Genomic DNA, 17119 nt, shown 5'->3' on the forward strand with positions numbered 1-17119 from the left:
ATTTATGGAGGTAGATTTGTGTGTATTATTCACCCCCCCCCCCCCCCAAAAAAAAACCTACAATCAAAATATATATATATATATTTTTTTTAAAGTCACTTCAATTAAAAGAAATGTTTGAATGCAAAAATATATTTAAAAAAAAACAAAAAAAAAATGCATTTGAAAACTTTTTGAATTTTTTTTTTTTTTTTTTTTTTTTTCTCGATTGAAAAAACTGTTTTGCCATATTTTGGCCGGGACATTTGTGTCTTTATTACTGAATAAAAAAATAAGTTGCTTCTGACCAAAAAAAAAAAAAAATTTTAAAGAAAAATCAATCAAAAAAAGAAAAAAATCTATCATAGAAAAAAAGTTTTTGAATGCGAAAAATAAATTTGAGACTAAAAAAATTGCATTTGAACACTTAATTTTTCATTGAAAATGTTTTCTTTGACTGAAACCACCTTTTTTTTGTGTTTGGGCCATATTATGTGTAGGACGTTTGTGTCTAAATCATTCAATCCCAAAATATGTTACTTCAATCAAAAAACAAAACAAAACAAACAAAAAAAAATTCAATCAAAGAAAAAATTATTTTGCAAAAATAAAATTGCCCACCCTAAAAAAAAAAAGATTAAAATGATTTTTTTTTTTTTTTTTTTTAATTGAAGTGTCACTTTTTTTTTCCCCCTGGGGACACAGACACCAACTGCAACGGTTTTTGTTTCAACCCAGCCATAAAATGAAGGTAAGTAATTATAGTTATTATTTGAAATGTCTATCATTTTTTGCTTAGAATCATTCATATATGTCTAATATTTAGTTTAAAAAAAAAAAAAAAAAAAAAAATTATTCACTCGCATATTTTAAATTTTTAAATGACGCCAAAATGACGAGAATAGTATCTGTAAATAAGTAGCTGATATCTACCTCATAACTACATTTTTTTGTTACTGTCGCATTTTCCCTGATATTTTAGATAATTCATCCAAACAAAGAAAATTTGAAAAGAAAAAAAAAAAAACGTTCAAAAGGGTAAATATTTGAAAAAGAAAATCTCGAGCACTCCTTGATGTCTGCGATTTCTGCATCGCGACCCTTGTTATATCTCTGTGTTTCACCTATAAAATCTCCAAAAAGTCCGGCTGTGGCCATTCACAGCTGTGTCTTGACACTCGGTGAGACATGCTACACGGAGTTTTTGGATCGAAACAAGGTAAGTACGCGATAATATCTCAATAAATCATGGTGGCCTTAATGATGCTATCTCATGCTCTCATCTCCAGTTAGGGTTTAGAGGTTTATTTTTTTATTTTTTAAAATGCCCTCCTGTTCAAAATTTTTCTTCCTCCAAAAAAATTAAGATTTTAAGCTTTCAAATGATGCATCACACATGCATATAGGACAATTTTGAAATTGGGCCAAATTGGGGGTCTCCGAGCGGAACTTCAAGTCACCTGAGTGTTTTCCCCCATGTATTTTTTTCCCTTCAACATTCTTTTGTTTTCCAGTCACAGAAGATAAATTTGCCATACATACAGTGGGGCAAATAAGTATTTAGTCAACCACCAATTGTGCAAGTTCTCCTACTTGAAAAGATTAGAGAGGCCTGTAATTGTCAACATGGGTAAACCTCAACCATGAGAGACAGAATGTGGGAAAAAAAACAGAAACTCACATTGTTTGATTTTTAAAGAATTTATTTCCAAATCATGGTGGAAAATAAGTATTTGTTCAATACCAAAAGTTCATCTCAATACTTTGTTATGTACGCTTTGTTGGCAATAACGGAGGCCAAACGTTTTCTGTAATGCTTCACTTGGTCTACAGAAATCAACTGTGGGAGCAATTATTAGAAAATGGAAGACGTACAAGACCACTGATAATCTCCCTTGATCTGGGGCTCCATGCAAGATCTCACCTCGTGGCGTCAAAATGATAACAAGAACGGTGAGCAAAAATCCCACAACCACATGGTGAATGACCTGCAGAGAGCTGGGACCACAGTAACAAAGGCTACTATCAGTAACACAATGCACCGCCAGGGACTCAAATCCTGCACTGCCAGACTTGTCCCCCTGCTGGAGCCAGTCCACGTCCAGGCCCGTCCGCAGTTCGCTAGAGAGCATTTGGATGATCCAAAAGAGGACTGGGAGAATGTGTTATGGTCAGATGAAACCAAAATAGAACGTTTTGGTAGAAACACAGGTTCTCATTTTTGGAGGAAAAAGAACACTGAATTGCACCATACCACTGTGAAGCATGGGGGTGGAAACGTCATGCTTTGGGGCTGTTTTTCTGCAAAGGGACCAGGACGACTGATCTGTGTAAAGGAAAGAATGAATGGGGCCATGTATCGAGAGATTTTGAGTGAAAATCTCCTTCCGTCAACAAGAGCATTGAAGATGAGACGTGGCTGGGTCTTTCAGCATGACAATGATCCTAAACACACAGCCAGGGCAACAAAGGAGTGGCTTCGGAAGAAGCATTTCAAGGTCCTGGAGTGGCCTAGACAGTCTCCAGATCTCAACCCCATAGAAAATCTGTGGAGGGAGTTGGAAGTCCGTGTTGCCCAACGACAGCCCCAAAACATCACTGCTCTAGAGGAGATCTGCATGGAGGAATGGGCCAAAATACCAGCAACAGTGTGTGAAAAGCTTGTGAAGAGTTACAGAAAACGTTTGGCCTCCATTATTGCCAACAAAGGGTACATAACAAAGTATTGAGATGAACTTTTGGTATTGACCAAATACTTATTTTCCACCGTGATTTGCAAATAAATTCTTTAAAAATCAAACAATGTGATTTTCTGTTGTTTTTTTCCCCCACATTCTGTCTCTCATGGTTGAGGTTTACCCATGTTGACAATTACAGGCCTCTCTTGATATTTTCAAGTGGGAGAACTTGCACAATTAGTGGTTGACTAAATACTTATTTGCCCTACTGTACATCTTAGAAATTGGATCAGACTCATCAAACCCCAAAATGAATAGAAAAAAACTAAAAGGACCTATACGTAGAAAACAAAAACCAAACACATACACAGTGACAAAAATATATGATACGGCGATGTCTCCTGTAAACCAACAGTACCAAGTAGCTTCCCAAAAATCAACATACAACAAATCATACATATAAACTTATGAACTTTAGGGTCCCGTAGTAGGAGAGGGCACATACAGTAAGTCACTCATGAAGTAAAACTTACAATATTTTTTTAATGTGTGAAAAATTATTCACTGAATGGTATTATTATAATGGCAGGTTTGCAATGTTTTTTTCCCTGAAAATGGCATGAGAATAATCAGGCAGAGGGCAGTAAATATGTTTGTATAACTTGGACTAGAGATAGACTAGTGCTGCAACGATTAATCGATTAACGCGAGTATTCGATTAGAAAAAAAAAAATTCAAATTAAATTTTGTTGCTCCGAGTATTCGTTTAATTAAAGTGGTGTTGTAATGGTTTATTTTGAAAGTGTTTACATTTCGTTTTATTGATTACGGTGGATACACTACCCTCTGGTCTGCCTCATTTCAAATGGTTGAATCTAACTGCTCCCTGTTCAGACCAATGTAAGCTAAGTTTTTGTTTGAGTGCATGTTTTTTAATGCATTCGTAATTTAGTTTAGAGGTATATTTAGCCGTTTTTTGAGGGAATATGTGTCTGAACCATTGTTAGGAGCATTGTAAAAAAAAAAAAAAAAAAGTTTGCATTTTATAGCATTTAAGCTAGCAGACTTATGCTATCTAAGTTAGCCGATTGTTCTTTTGTTGTACATAAGATCCTTATTTATTTTTATAAAGTTTTTGGCTCAGCTCAGGTATTTTAATTTTTCATGTTCCTTATCCGATTACTCGATTATTCGAACTAGTTCATCGATTAATCGACTACTAAAATAAGCGATGGCTGCAGCCCTAATATAGACTGATATATCGTCCGGCTGATATATTGGGCTGATATTTGGAAATTTGAAGTATATCGGTATCGGCCTTTTTAAAAAAAATCTGACTGGCTGATATGAAAAACTTCATTTAAAACTAAGGATAGGGACTAAGGCTTGTGCCATTTTTCAGAGGATCAAAATCGGTTGAAAATGATCGCGTTTTTAATTTTTTAAAAATTATGTTCTTCTGCTTCGTGCAGTGCACTGCGAGTTTTGCATTTTAAAGTTAACGATGATTGACAGGCGTTGAAGCTCTGATCTTGCCAGAGAAGCTTGGCGGCGAATGTGTCAGTCATCGTTTAGCTTGTTAAACAATAGTGTGTTGTGGCAACTCATTGTTTGTGTGCACGGCTGTTCTCGGATTTGCTCATAAAGAACTCCGGTCCATTTAAAATGGACCAAACAGTTCTCATGTGAAAGCGCCATTAGTGCTGTTGACGACACTAAATGTCAAAATTCATCTTTGACCCTCCCAGTCAAAATGGATTGGACATCTATTGCCGTCAATGACAACCAATTAGCTAACACATACACTATTGTAGCGGAAGATTTTGGTGAAAACCTTTTTTAAACGTTGACACCTTTTTAAAATAATGTATCGATCCTTGGTAGGAGCATATTGATAACATTTAGGGATACAAAGTATTGCGATATATCACCATTTTGATATATTGTCACATCCCCGAAGTGCTAACATGAACCACAGTTGAGGGAACAAACTTTTTACGTTTGGCAAAAGAATGACCACCAACTCATGATATTGCTGGTGCAAAAGGAGCAAAGGGAAAGCTGCCTGGCACTGGAGGGTGGAATGTGGTGGGAGGAGTGCAACAATGCCTGATTACAAACAGGTTGTCATAATCCCTGACCTTTGTGATGGGCCGTTTGAATTAAAACTAGAGGTGGTGAACCTCTGAGTACACCTAAGAAGTTCAAATAAAAGGCTTACGATAAAGATGAGTTCACGCTATGCAGATTCAACAATGATTGAAACACGGGCCAGGAAATAATTCTAGGATATTCTACTGTACATCAGAAAACCAAGCTATTTTCATCCTTCTTCTGAGTTTATCACGAGTAGACGTCCAATCCATTCAAAGAGGGTTATGTTCAAACGGTGGACATCCATGGCAGTCAGTAGCAGTCCAATTTGGGGCATTTCCCATCATTTCCTGATGATTTACGCCAAAAAATGGTGCGTACCAGAAACAGTCTGGTAAACATTATATAGCATTTTAGCTAGCGGACTTTTGCTATGCAAGTTAGCCAATTGCAACAATTCAACAATTAGCTACTGTAACTTGCTTAGCAAATGTCCACTAGCTTTATTGCCTTATAATGCTAATTTTTACAGCAGTTGGCTAACTTTCATAGCAAGTGCAAGATTTGCAATTGGCCAACTTGCATTGCAAAAGTCGGCTAGCTTAAAAACTATATTATGCAAATGTTTACAACAATTGGCCAACTTGCATGGCAAACGTCTGCTAGCTTAAATGCTATATAATGCTAATGTTTACAACAATTGGCTAATTTGCATAGCAAACGTCTGCTAGCTTAAATGCTTTATGCAAGTTGGCCAATTGTTGTAAACATTAGCATAATATAGTTTTTAAGCTAGCCAACTTTTGCTATGCAAGTTAGCCAATTGCAAATCTTGCACTTGCTATGAAAGTTAGCCAACTGTTGTAAAAAAATAAAAAAAATAAAAAAAGCCAATTGTTGTAAACATTCACGTTATATAGCATTTAAGCTAGTGGACGTTTGCTATGCAAGTTAGCCAATTAGCTAACAAACTTTCATTCATTTATTCATTCATTTTCCACGCCACTTATCCTCAAACTTGTACAGCAAATGTCCGCTAGCTTAAATGCTATACAATGCGAATTTTTACTAAATAGTTTCTGGTGAACATCAGATTGCTTCAATTTATTTTATTTCTGTCAATTTCCCTTTAAGGGCACCGTACATACACTTGGTAGAAGGGCTTTTTTTTAAAAAAATAGAAATTAACAGGAATAATGAGACAGGACTTTAAATCTATAGTTGCTCCACAGCATACTAGCAAAATTAAAACTTGAAGGTAACATACTGTTATCAGTCAAACGTCGCCGTTTTGGTCGTGACGTACTCCCTCATGCCGACACTTGACACGCGTGCACGTGTCTATGTCAGACTAACGTTTTTACTGTTTACACAAAAACAGTAAATGGTGGCAATCCAAGATGCAAGTTTCCCCCAAAACTTACCCTCATTCTCATCTTTCAAGAATAAAATATCCATATCAGCCAAGATTTCACACATTTACGCGAAAATAACTTTTTTGTCTTTTTTTTAACACTAAACAGGTTGTTTTGCATCCATTTTTATTCGTCAGGTCACCTCGTTAGCCACAGTTAATTCGCGTATATAAAACTTGCGAAGAAATGTGGTAAGAGCCAAGCTGTTTACTGTCACAAACAATGCTGGCTGTCCTTTAACTGTTGGAACAATTTGTTTATTGAAAGCGTGTCCAAAATTTCTGGAGGACAACAAAAAATGTAACAGTGTAACGTGCACTTTTGTTTTGTTTTTTTTTAGCACACCACGCGAGGATTTTTCCTTCAGCGTATAAAATGAATGTCACTGTACAAAATGCTCAATTTCAAGATCAGACACAACAAATGAATGGAAACAGTAAATATTAATATGAAGGAGTGAACAGTAACAGTTTTCTTTTCTTCCTAACTAGTCCGTTTTGATTTTTTTTCCTTAACAAAAACACAACAAACAATTGCAGTTGTAAAAAAAAAACAAAAAACAAAAAAAATGGAGTGTTAATCTCACACTCAAACAAAATTTGTGTCATGACAAAACAAATACTTTTTTAAAATGCGCGATTTTTATCAGTCAGTGGAGTTCAAATGGTAACAAATAATACAAAATACGTTCTTTCCACTTATGCTTTGGTCCCTCCTTTTGGATTTTCAATTTAATTAAATTAATATTAATTTCAAGGACAAAAAACAACAACAGATTTGACCTATTACATACAGAAAAGACAAATGTTAGAAATGATAAGACTAAAATAAGTGTACAAATGTTTTAAGAGGCAATTCGGAGTCATTTCCAATGACAAGACAAGGTAAAACGGACATTTAACGGAGTCAGGTTGAAACTCAAGAATTCCAAACACATCTTTGCGGCCAAAACAAATAGCAGGAAACGGTCGGTTGCCGTGCCACTTCGGACCCTTACCGATCACGGGCCGGCGCTTTCTTGTCGCCTTCCGTAATGCTGCGTTCAGCTTGCATTCTGAGAGAAGAGCATGAGCAGAAATTTGTGCTAGCGGAAATGACATCGCAATTGCTGGTTCCGAAAACTGAATTTACCGTATTGTCCTGAATATAAGACGGCCCTGATTATAAGACGACCCCCTCTTTTTCAAGACTCAAGTTTGAAAAAAGACTTTTTGAACACACAAATTCATTTTTATACAGAAAATAATAACAGTACATCCGAAACAAATGATTATAACAATGTATTTGAAAGAAAAAGCATGTTATTTTGCCTCATTCAAATCTTAATATCTGAACATATGTAAACTAAAGTGCAATCACATTCGTAAATGAATGGCTTCTGGTTTTTGAAATGTAAAAAAACCAATCTGTTGTGCTAAAACAACAAAATTGCAATAACTGCATTAGAGCTGAAACAAATACTTGAGTAACTCGAGTTTAAAAACTGATCTGAGTAATTTTATTCACCTCGAGGAATCGTTTAATTTTGCCAGCTCTAAGCATCACGTTTTGCCCGGGCTACTTTTAATGCGGGACAACGTGCTGACGTCACGTGCGTAGAAGAAGAAGCAATAAAAAAAATATACCTTACTGCAGCCGACAGCCGTTACAAACTGCGCCGACGTTGCTAAAAACTACGCCTGCATGTTGCTACGTGGTAGCAGGTAGCGTCCGTATGCGTGTCATAGATATCACATGTACGTAGAAGTAGATGCGAAATGACAGACAAACAGCCGCCATCTTAAAGCAGTAGTACACTTCTCAGCGCTCATAAATAAGATTAACATTACTGTCACTCGCTAACGTAACGTTATCCCTGCGGAGGGCTAGGTTTCTAATCATTTTGACTATTGTTGATGCGTGGTTAACTCTTACATACAGGCTTTATTTAATCTGTGAAAACAGCGCTGTAGAGTAATTAGGGTGTAAAATAAAAACTTAATAATGCTAACTGTCAATTTGAGCTAAGTAGTCATTGCTGGATAAAACACCAAGTAGCACTGATGCCTAATGTGCTCCAATACAGCACAACATTTATTTTGAACACTGCAAAAACTCAAAATCCTACCATGACTTACAGTTTAGAATAACTTAAAACTTCACTAGAACTTATAGCTTGACACAAGTGGAAATTCAATTGAAACACAAGGGAAAAATACCTAACTTTTAAGTGATGTGTGTTATCAAGCGTAATTACATATTTAGGTAAGAAATATATATATTTTTTTTATAAGATCTAAAAGTTTTTTTGAGTTAAAGCAGTGAATTAGTTTGTTTTTTTTAAAGTCACATTTGAGACACAATTGTTGGCTGTTTTCAACAATGTACATCAAAAATATAGTCATTGATTGACTGAAAATGGTTCAATATTAGATGAAATGTCTTGTTTTCTCATCTATATTTATAATTGCTCTTTGCCTAAAAAAAAATGTTTTATTCGATTACTCAATTAATCGATAGAATTTTCAGTCAATTACTCGATTACTAAAATATTCGATAGCTGCAGCCCTGAACTGTATTAAACCATCAAAGTGAAGTCTAACTGTAACTGTAGTCTTGAAACAAATCTGAATAAGAAAAAACATTGCAATAAAATAATGCAAACTGGTTAAACTAGTAGCTGAGATCTGTCATGACAGAACACCGCTCCAATGATATCTGGCGCCATCTAGTGTCGTGAATGGGTATAATGTCTAGACTGCGAATATAAGACGACCGCCTATTTTTCAGTCTTATTTCAATGCAAAAAACACCGTCTTATATTCGGACCAATACGGTAAATAACATTTGAAATTTGTTTCATTTGAATCACCACGAGGAAAAAACACGAAAAATTAGGAAATTAAGGAAACCCATGGCATTTGGCAATCAGTCAGGATTAAAAAGACATTTAAGGCTGCAAATCTTACCTCTTTTTTCTCATTTGTTGCTGACTGGGAAGCTTGTATACTGTGGAAGAAGAGAGACATTATTCACCGCAGTCCCCTGACAAAAAGCGCTTTGGTTGCCCAAGTTAAGATGGAAATGGGCTTTTTGGACTTTGCGCAAAAATTAACTGCGACCAGACACAAAAGTAAAAGCCGATCGATGCCATCTCGAAAAATCTTGAAAAAAAAAAATACACATATCTGCCCGATATATTAGAAAATATAGATAGAAAATCAACAGGTTTATATATAAATTTACAGTGGTATGAAAAAGTATCTGAACATTTTGGAATTTCTCACATTTTTGCATAAAATCACCATCAAATGTGATGTCTAGATCTTTGTCAAAATCACACAGATAAAAAAAAAAAAAGATTCAACTAAAACCACCGAAACATTTATAGTTTTTCATATTTTAATGAGGATAATATGCAAATTATGACAGAAAGGGGAAAAATATGTAGGTGAACCATCAAATTTAATATTTTGTGCCCTCGCCCCTGTTGGCAGCAATAACTTAACCAGATGCTTCCTGTAGCTGCAGATCAGTCTGGCACATTGATCAAGACTAATCTTGGCCCATTCTTCTTTACAAAACTGCTGTAGTTCAGTCAGATTCCTGGGAAGAATTGCTATCCTTAGGTCATGCTACAGCATCTCAATGTGGTTCAAGTCTGGACTTTGACTTGGCCACTCCAGAACATGTATTTTGTTCTTCTGAAACCATTCTGAAGTTGATTTACTTCTAGGTTTTGGATCATTGTCTTGTTGCAGCATCTATCCTCTTTTTGACTTCAACTGTCTGACGGAAGGCCTCAGGTTTTACAGCAAAACTTTTGAATTCATTCTTCCATTAATGATTGCAAGTTGTCCAGACCCTGAGGTAGGAAAACAGCCCCGAATCATGATGCTCCCTCCACCATGCTTCACAGTGGGGATGATGTGTTGATGTTGGTGAGCTGTTACATTTTTCCTCCACACATGACGTTGTGTGTTACCCCCAAATAATTCAACTTTGGTTTTAACAGTTCAAAAAATATTTAGCCAAAACTTCTGTGAAGTGTCCAAGTGCCGTTTTGCGAACATTAAACGAGCAACAATGTTTTTTTTTTAGACACTAGTGGCTTCCTCCCATGAACACCATTCTTGGCCATGGTTTTACATAAAGTTAATGTGTGCACTGAGATATTGGACTGTGCCATTGATTTTTGTAAGTCTTTAGCAGACATTCTAGGGTTCTTTTTTACCTTTCTGAGTATTCTGCGCGGAACTCTTGGCGTCATCTTAGGTGGACGGCCACTCCTTGGGAGAGAAGACACAGTGCCAAACTCTCTCCATTTGTAGACAACTTCTCTGACTGTCGATTGATGAACATCCAGACTTTTAGAGGTGGTTTTTTACACTTTCCCTGCTTTATACAAATCAACAATCCTTGATCGCAAGTCTTCAGACAGCTCTTTTGACCAGCCACGATGCACATCAGACAATGCTTCTCATCAAGACATTTCTTACCAGGTGTGTGTTTTATAGTGGGCAGGGCAGCTGTAAAACCACTCATCAGTGATTGGGCACACACATGACTTAAAATGTTTGGTAAAAATTGGTTTCAATTGCTCTTTAAGTCTCCTTGGGCAGAGGGTTCACTTACTTATTTTTCCCCCTTCTGTCATTGTTTACATACTATCCCCATTAAAATATGAAAACCTACAAAATGTTTGGGTGGTTTTAGTAAAAGCAGACATTGTATTTTTATCTGTGTGATTTTGACAAAGATCAGATCGCATTACATGCTGATTTTATGCAGAAATGTGAGAAATTCCAAAAGGTTCAGATGATTTTTCATACCACTGTATATAAGAAAAATCTGTACCCAAACTGCTAGGGCTGTCAAACAAGTTAATTACAGCGTAGAAATTAATTAATCGTAATTAATTGCAATTCAAGCCATCTCTAAAATATGCCATATTTTTCTGTAAATTATTGTTGGAATGGAAAGATAAGACACAAGACGGATATATACAATCAACATACGGTCCATAAGTACTGTAATTTTTGGACTATAAGCCGCTACTTTTTTCCTTCATTTTGAATCCTGCAGCTTATAGCCCAGTGCGACTTATTTGTTGATTTATTTGGGTTAAAAGTTAACACTTTATTTGACAGCAACGTTATAAGACCGTCATAATCATGACATGACACTATCATGGGCATTATTGAATGCTTATGACAGATGTTATTAAGTGTCATCTTGCAAATTATGTCACTACGTTTATGTCCAGCTCGGCTATTTTACATCAATTCAAAAGTGAGATAACACTAAATGACATCCGTTATAAACATTCATTAATGCTCATGACAGTCTCATGTTGAAAAGATGATTGTCTATTGACAGTCTTATGGCGCCATTGTCAAATAAAGTGTAACCAGTTAATGTAGCAATTAATGAAACAACTGGAACGGTAAAGAAATACTTAAAACAGAACATGTATTTTGATTGTTATTTACATCTGTAGTGCTGCAATGCATGCTAAGAGGCATGTTGGACAACAACAGTTTTGACAGCAGGTGGTAGCAGAAGTTGACTGTCTCCTCCAAGGGAACAGTGATGGCCAAATGAAGCTTCTTGAAGCAACGAAGCTTTGCAGCTAATTGGTTCAAAGCTTCATGGTGGTTCATTTGGTCGTACGACAGTCATATGATGCCGCTGTCAAATAGTGTTACTGGTTAATATCTTTTGTAAATATCCCATAATACAGTGAGGATGGCTGCGGCTTATAGTCCAGTGCGGCTTATCTATGAACAAATGTGGTTTTCGTGTCAAATTTGGTGTGCGGCGGCTTATAGTCAGGTGCGCCTTATAGTGCGAAAATTACTGTACTGTATTTGTTTATTATAACAATAACTCAACAAGATGGCATTAACATTATTAACATTCTCTTAAATCGATCTATGGATAGAAAGACTTGTAGTTTTTAAAAGATAAATGTTAGTACAGGTTATAGAAATTTTATATTAAAACCACTCTTAATGTTTACGTTTTATCAAAATTTGTAAAATTTTCAATCAAAAAATAAACTAGTAGCTCGCCATTGTTGATGTCAATAATTACACCATGCTCACTCATGGTACTAACCCATAAAATCAGTTGGACCCATATGCCAGCAGAGGGTGCCAGACAACAAGTAACAAGCGGACATTACACTATGCTGTCATTTTAGTCTGTTTGAGCTGGGCATGTGCGTTAATTGCGTCAAATATTTTAACGTGATTAATTTTTTAAAAAATAATTACTGCCCGTTAACGCGATAATTTTGACAGCCCTAATTTTTTTTCCCAATTCAGGTCATGAAAAAGTGTCACACCAGGGTTTTGTCGACATAAAAATAAGTTTACATACCTGCTGACTTGTCTCGAGGCATTCTCAAAAAATTTGGCTTTCGAAGCAACACTAGAAAAAAAGGGGAAGAACATATGGTTGTAAAATTTATGGGATTTAAGCTTTTATTTACAAGAATTTTCTATAGAATTTATTAATAATCTATCTATATATCATAATTGATTCTGCAGGTTTCTGATGGGAAAACTGAGCGATTTATTAGCAGTTGGAAACTTAAAAAAACTTTAAAAAATTAACTTGCTATTTTGGGCAAAAACTGAAAGGTGATTATCTCCGCATTTGGTGATTTTTGTGCATCTACTGTCAAATCTGAGAATTTTACAGCCGTTTCAAAGTTTGTTATACAAAAAATAAATAATCGGGATTTTATTAGGGAACAACTGAATTTTTTTAATCAGGTGCCTGTTTTGGTTTTAGGTTGGTAGCAGCTTTGGCTTTGAAGTGTTTTTCAAAATAGGCCTCCTCGCGCCCTGTCAATTTATTATGAAGTCTATGAATTGGCATTCGTCTTGTTACGTTTTGGTGTTCCCGTCATGAAAAAAAATGGTTCGTCGACCAAATATTTTCATTGACGAAAACAACAATGCTCCAAACTTGAATGGTCACATTTCAATGGCGAACGGCAGCTAACGAGTTGAATACAAATGTCTCATTTTTTTGTCAATGCTGAAAAAGACCAACAGAACACATTTTTACGACCTGATGGAGAAACATTATAGAAAAATGGACGGACCTTGTGAACAATCGCTCCATTTGGAATAACAAAAGAAGTTGTTTTTCTTCCAATATATCATTTATCGCCGTATCATGATACTGTCATCCTCGTTGGCGATTCCCACCCCTAAATTATTACTATTGGACCATTGTGCGCATTGTTTTCCAATGACTGTGGTCGCTCTCTTTCAACCCAAACGGTCAAAGCAGATGGTCGCCACACACAGTCTCAGTTCCGTTAAAAGCCGATTCCCGTTTTCAAAAATAGGCCTCGAATAAAATGGCGCCGTCAATTATGAACAAAACATACCATTTAACCATCATTTTCGCCAAAAATGTTATTCAGTTACAAAGAAGCAATAAATGAAGAATATGTGTTGTTAAAAACGTCAAAATGAATAGAAAAGTCAAAAGGCGTAAACCCGATCCTTAATAAATTAAGGTCGTAAAGCGAGCCCCTCTTACCCTCTAGTGAGGCAAAATATTTGCGGTTTAGAAGCATGTAGATGTGTTTTACAACATGCTCATAAATCACCCCCCTAAAAAATGGGCACCGATGTTCATCTGAAGGAAATAAAGTCAGAGGTGTCTTACTAGGACGCGGCGGATCCTTCGTTGACGGCTGGACTTTGTAGCTTGAGAGACGGCTGCCTGGAAGGGGGTTCGGGAGGCCTAACCGGGGGTCTGCAAATGGGGGGGATCCTGCCACCTCTGCTCAGACCCTCACCATCTCCTGTGAAACAGTATAAATACAGTGGGGCAAATAAGTATTTAGTCAACCACTAATTGTTCAAGTTTTCCCACTTGAAAATATTAGAGAGGCCTGTAATTGTCAACATGGGTAAACCTCAACCATGAGAGACAGAATGTGGTAAACCCCCCAGAAAATCACATTGTTTGATTTTTATATAATTTATTAGCAGATCATGGTGGAAAATAAGTACTTGGTCAATACCAAAGGTTCATCTCAATACTTTGTTATGTACACTTTGTTGACAATAACGGAGGCCAAACGTTTTCTGTAACTCTTCATAAGCTTTTCACACACTGTTGCTGGTATTTTGGCCCATTCCTCCATGCAGATCTCCTCTAGAGCAGTGATGTTTTGGGGCTGTTGTTAGGCAACACGGACTTTCAACTCCCTCCACAGATTTTCTATGGGGTTGAGATCTGGAGACTGGCTAGGCCACTCCAGGACCTTGAAATGCTTTTTACGAAGCCACTCCTTTAATGCCCTGACTGTGTGTTTGGGATCAATGTCATGCTGAAAGACCCAGCCACATCTCATCTTCAATGCCCTTGCTGATGGAAGGAGATTTTCACTCAAAGTCTCTCGATACATGGCCCCATTCATTCTTTCCTTTACACCAATCAGTCGTCCTGGTCCTTTTGCAGAAAAACAGCCCCAAAGCATGATGTTTCCACCCCCATGCTTCACAGTGGGTAAGGCGTTCTTCTGATGCAATTCAGTATTCTTTCTCTTCCAAACACGAAAACCTGTGTTTCTACAAAAAAGTTCTATTTTGGTTTCATCTGACCATAACACATTCTCCAAGTCCCCTTCTGGATCATCCAAATGCTCTGTAGCGAACCGCAGATGGGCCTGGACGTGTACTGGCTTCAGCAGGGGGACACGTCTGGCAGTGCAGGATTTGAGTCCCTGGTGGCGCATTGTGTTACTGATGGTAGCCTTTGTTACTGTGGTCCCAGCTCTCTGTAGGTCATTCACTAGGTCGCCCCGTGTGGTTCTGGGATTTTTGCTCACTGTTCTTGTTATCATTTTGACGCCACTGGGTGAGATCTTGCATGGAGCCCCAGATCGACGGAGATTATCAGTGGTCTTGTATGTCTTCCATTTTCTAATAATTGTTCCCACAGTTGATTTCTTTACACCAAGCGTTTTACCTATTGCAGATTCAGTCTTCCCAGCCTGGTGCAGGTCTACAATTTTGTCTATGATGTCCTTCGACAGCTCTTTGGTCTTGGCCATAGTGGAGTTTGGAGTGTGACTGACTGAGATTGTGGACAGGTGTCTTTTATACCGATAATGAGTTAAAACAGGTGCCAGTAATACAGGTAACGAGTGGAGCCTCATTAGACCTCTTTGACAGCCAGAAATCTTGCTTGTTTGTAGGTGACCAAATACTTATTTTCCACTCTAATTTGGAAATAAATTCTTTAAAAATCAAACAACGTGATTTTCTGTTTATTTTTTCCACTCATGGTTGAGGTTTACCCATGTTGACAGTCCTGTCTAATCTTTTCAAGTAGGAGAACTTGCACAATTGGTGGTTGACTAAATACTTATTTGTCCCACTGTTCCTCTAGAGTTATCTAATAACGACTTTTTAACCGATATCCCTATTTTGTCCAACTCGAAAAATCCGATACCGACATATGCGGTTGTGGACTTAAAGTGGAAGGAAGTTCAGAATTTTAGACATTAGGCTGAATCTTCGAGTTAGCGGGGGTTTAATTGGACGGTGGAGTTGATTTCAACAAATTCCGCGCAGTTTTTTTTAGTAACTTGATAGTTTCAGGGCTTTAGTTGACAATAAAACCAACATATTCATACAACCCCTAGCTAAAAGTATGGAATCACCAGTCTTGGATGAGCACTCACTCAGACATTTTATTATGTAGAACAAACTCAGATAAAAAGCTTGAAAAACTAATGAATTAGTTCAAAAGTGCAACTCTTTAGCATTCAGAAACACTAAAGAAATCAATAAAAAAAAACATTGTGGTGGTCAGTAAATGTTACTTTTATAGAGCAAGTGCAGGGAAGTATTTATGGAATCACCCCATTCTGAGGAAAAAAAATATGGAATCATGAGAAACAAAAAAAGAAATAACAATCAAAACATATCTCTACTATTTAGTAGCACCACCTCTGGCTGTATGACAGCTTGCAGTCTCTGAGGCATGAACTTGATGTGTACTCTTTATCAATTTGGCGCTCTCTTTGATTGCAGTTGCCAGATCATCCTTGCAGGTAGGCGCCTTGCTGTGTACCATTTTTTTTTTTTTTCAAATTTCACCACAGGTTTTCAATAGGGTTGAGATCTGGGTTATTTGCAGGCCATGACATTGACTGGATGAGTCTGTCTCCAAGGAATGCTTCAACAGTTTTAGCTCTGTGGCATGATGATTTGTCATCTTGGAAAATGACAAACATATTTTCAATTGAAGGGATAAGAAAGGTAAAACTTCAATGTAAACTTGTGCATTTATTGAAGGTTTAACCACAGCCATCTCCCCAGTGCCTTTGCCAGACATGCAGACCCATATCATCAAGGACTGAGGGAATTTTGATGTTTTCTTCAGGCAGTCATCTTTCTAAATCTCACTGGACCAGCCCCAAACAAAAGTTCCAGCATCATCACCTTGTCAAGAGTCAAAAATCTGCATTTGACAAGGTGATGATGCTTTGTTTGCAAGAATGCTCTGGCGCCGGCAATCAAAGAGAGTTGGCACCAAATTGATGAAAAATACTCATCAGGGCCATGCCTCAAAGACTGCAAGCTGTCATAAAAGCCAGAGGTGGTGCTACTAAATACTAGAGAATTGTTTTGATTGTTATTTCTTTCTCATGGTTCCATATTTTTTTCCTCAGAATGGAGTGATTCCATATATATTTCCCTGCACTTGCTCTATAAAAGTAACATTTACTGACCACCACAATGTTTTTTATTATTTCTTTTAGTGTTTCTGAAGACTAAAGAGTTGCACTTTTGAAGTAATTCATTATTTTTTCACGCTTTTTATCCGAGTTTGTTCTACATGATAAAATGTCTGAGTGAGTGCTCGTCCGAGACTGGCGATTACATACTTTTTGCTAGGGGTTGTAGCTTAGCTGCTCCGGAGCCCTGAAAT

General features: G+C 36.9%; 1 protein-coding gene across 2 annotated transcripts in view; it reads right to left on the reverse strand.

Moving 5' to 3' along the window:
* Positions 1-6160: 6160 nt before the first annotated feature.
* Positions 6161-17119, reverse strand: part of LOC130906475 (oligophrenin-1-like) — a 91251-nt gene continuing 80292 nt past the window's right edge. For both annotated transcript variants that reach the window (XM_057820853.1, XM_057820852.1), the window contains exons 21-24: positions 13838-13976; positions 12530-12580; positions 9115-9154; positions 6161-7220 (exon numbers count right to left, since the gene is read on the reverse strand). In XM_057820853.1, the coding sequence (XP_057676836.1) occupies positions 7209-7220; positions 9115-9154; positions 12530-12580; positions 13838-13976 (242 nt within the window). In that variant the 3' untranslated portion in view covers positions 6161-7208. The remainder of the gene's footprint in view (positions 7221-9114; positions 9155-12529; positions 12581-13837; positions 13977-17119) is intronic.

Source organism: Corythoichthys intestinalis, chromosome 18 (genome assembly GCF_030265065.1).
Source record: "Corythoichthys intestinalis isolate RoL2023-P3 chromosome 18, ASM3026506v1, whole genome shotgun sequence".
NCBI classification, from domain to species: Eukaryota; Metazoa; Chordata; class Actinopteri; order Syngnathiformes; family Syngnathidae; genus Corythoichthys; species Corythoichthys intestinalis.